Below are 1,417 nucleotides of genomic sequence, written 5' to 3' on the forward strand. Positions count from 1 at the left end.
CCTGGATGCAACCCTGTCTACCATGCTCTAGGTGACCCTGCTTGAGCAGGGAGGTTGGACTAGATGATCTCCAGAGGTCCCTTCCAACCTTACCGATTCCATGATTCTAAGACAGAAAGAAGATGGTTTCTACAGAATGACCCTACAATGAGATTTACATCAGTAAATCAGCAGGTAAATTAAATACAAACTTTAAATATAGCATATCCATTCCCCTAGATTTTCAACTGCTTCTGTATAAGTAAGGCATGTAAAGGAAACATCTGAAGTCTTTTTTCTTCTGACTCAGCTAATGTATAAACAATAATTATATGGGGAAGGAAATGTTGTACTAATTAACAGACTGAAGAAGTACATTAGCATAGTAAGCAGGATAGTATCTTTAGTGCATCACCTTCCCTCCATTAYGGAAAAATTTGGAGTTGCAAAAAGATAAAAGCAAACAGAAAAAACAGGTTTCTAAAAATAGCAGAAATAAAGAACCTGCAAAACTGGCATAAAGGAACCAACACACTTAGCTTCAGCATTTTATGTGTAAGAGAAGTAATATGTACCTGACCATAAGGTCCACCATTACTGTATGTGGAAGATCCATCCTGTTTAGAAAACATAAATCATTTCCACATTGCAAACGGACATTTCTTTTTGAAAAGCTACCATAGACCAGGCTTCCCCTTCAGGGAAGATAAAAGAAAAAAGGATTTACTCAGTTATCAGTATAGCCATTAAGAAACCCATAGTTATTTCCTTGTAAAAGATTAATCTGCATATTAACAAGTGCGATTCTCAATTCACTTTATTTCCACTTTTGAAGAGATCATCTGGCTGATAATTCAAAGCACTGTTGGGGCTGTTAACCTTCATATTTAATGTACAACAAACCATAACCACATTTTACATACTCCCGTGAAAACTTTCAAGTTAGGAGTATATTCAATTTCGCTCATCAAAAAAAAAAAAAAAAAAAAAAAAAAAAAAATTAATTGAAATAAAATGAGAGTGAAAATACAGAATATAACTGTATATTTAGGAACCAGGTTATTGGCTCTCAGCACCCTTACTTCAAGGAGAAAAAGATATATACCTGACCATAGGATTCGCTGCTGCGGTCATAGACAGAAGWCCCTCCCTACAGAGAAAACAAAAAATGTCATTATTTTGGTTCTCTAAAGAAATACTTTTTATTCTTTTCAGAGGACTTCAGGAACCAAGATAATAGGAATCTATGTTATCTTACCTGTCCATAAGATCCACCAGGATAGAAGGAAGGTCCTYCCTATACAGGAAATAAAAAAAGGTTACTGTTTTGCAGTTGCAATGTYCCCGCAGGGAAGATTTTTAGACTGCTCCTGTGGAGAAACAATGAACAGAATATTTACCTGGTTACCAGAGTAAGTGCTGTGTGAAGAACCTGGTG

General features: G+C 35.8%; 1 protein-coding gene across 1 annotated transcript in view; it reads right to left on the minus strand.

The window, feature by feature from the left end:
* LOC146594039 (uncharacterized) overlaps nt 1-1,417 on the minus strand; it is a 38,596-nt gene that overhangs the window by 21,842 nt on the left and 15,337 nt on the right. The window contains exons 16-18 of the mRNA XM_085308252.1: nt 1,238-1,276; nt 1,085-1,129; nt 555-596 (exon numbers count right to left, since the gene is read on the minus strand). Coding sequence (XP_085164378.1) covers nt 555-596; nt 1,085-1,129; nt 1,238-1,276 — 126 coding nt within the window. The remainder of the gene's footprint in view (nt 1-554; nt 597-1,084; nt 1,130-1,237; nt 1,277-1,417) is intronic.

The sequence above is a fragment of the Rhea americana genome, unplaced genomic scaffold (assembly GCF_003343005.1).
Source record: "Rhea americana isolate MKP2758 unplaced genomic scaffold, rheAme1 scaffold_272, whole genome shotgun sequence".
In the NCBI taxonomy this organism is placed as follows: domain Eukaryota; kingdom Metazoa; phylum Chordata; class Aves; order Rheiformes; family Rheidae; genus Rhea; species Rhea americana.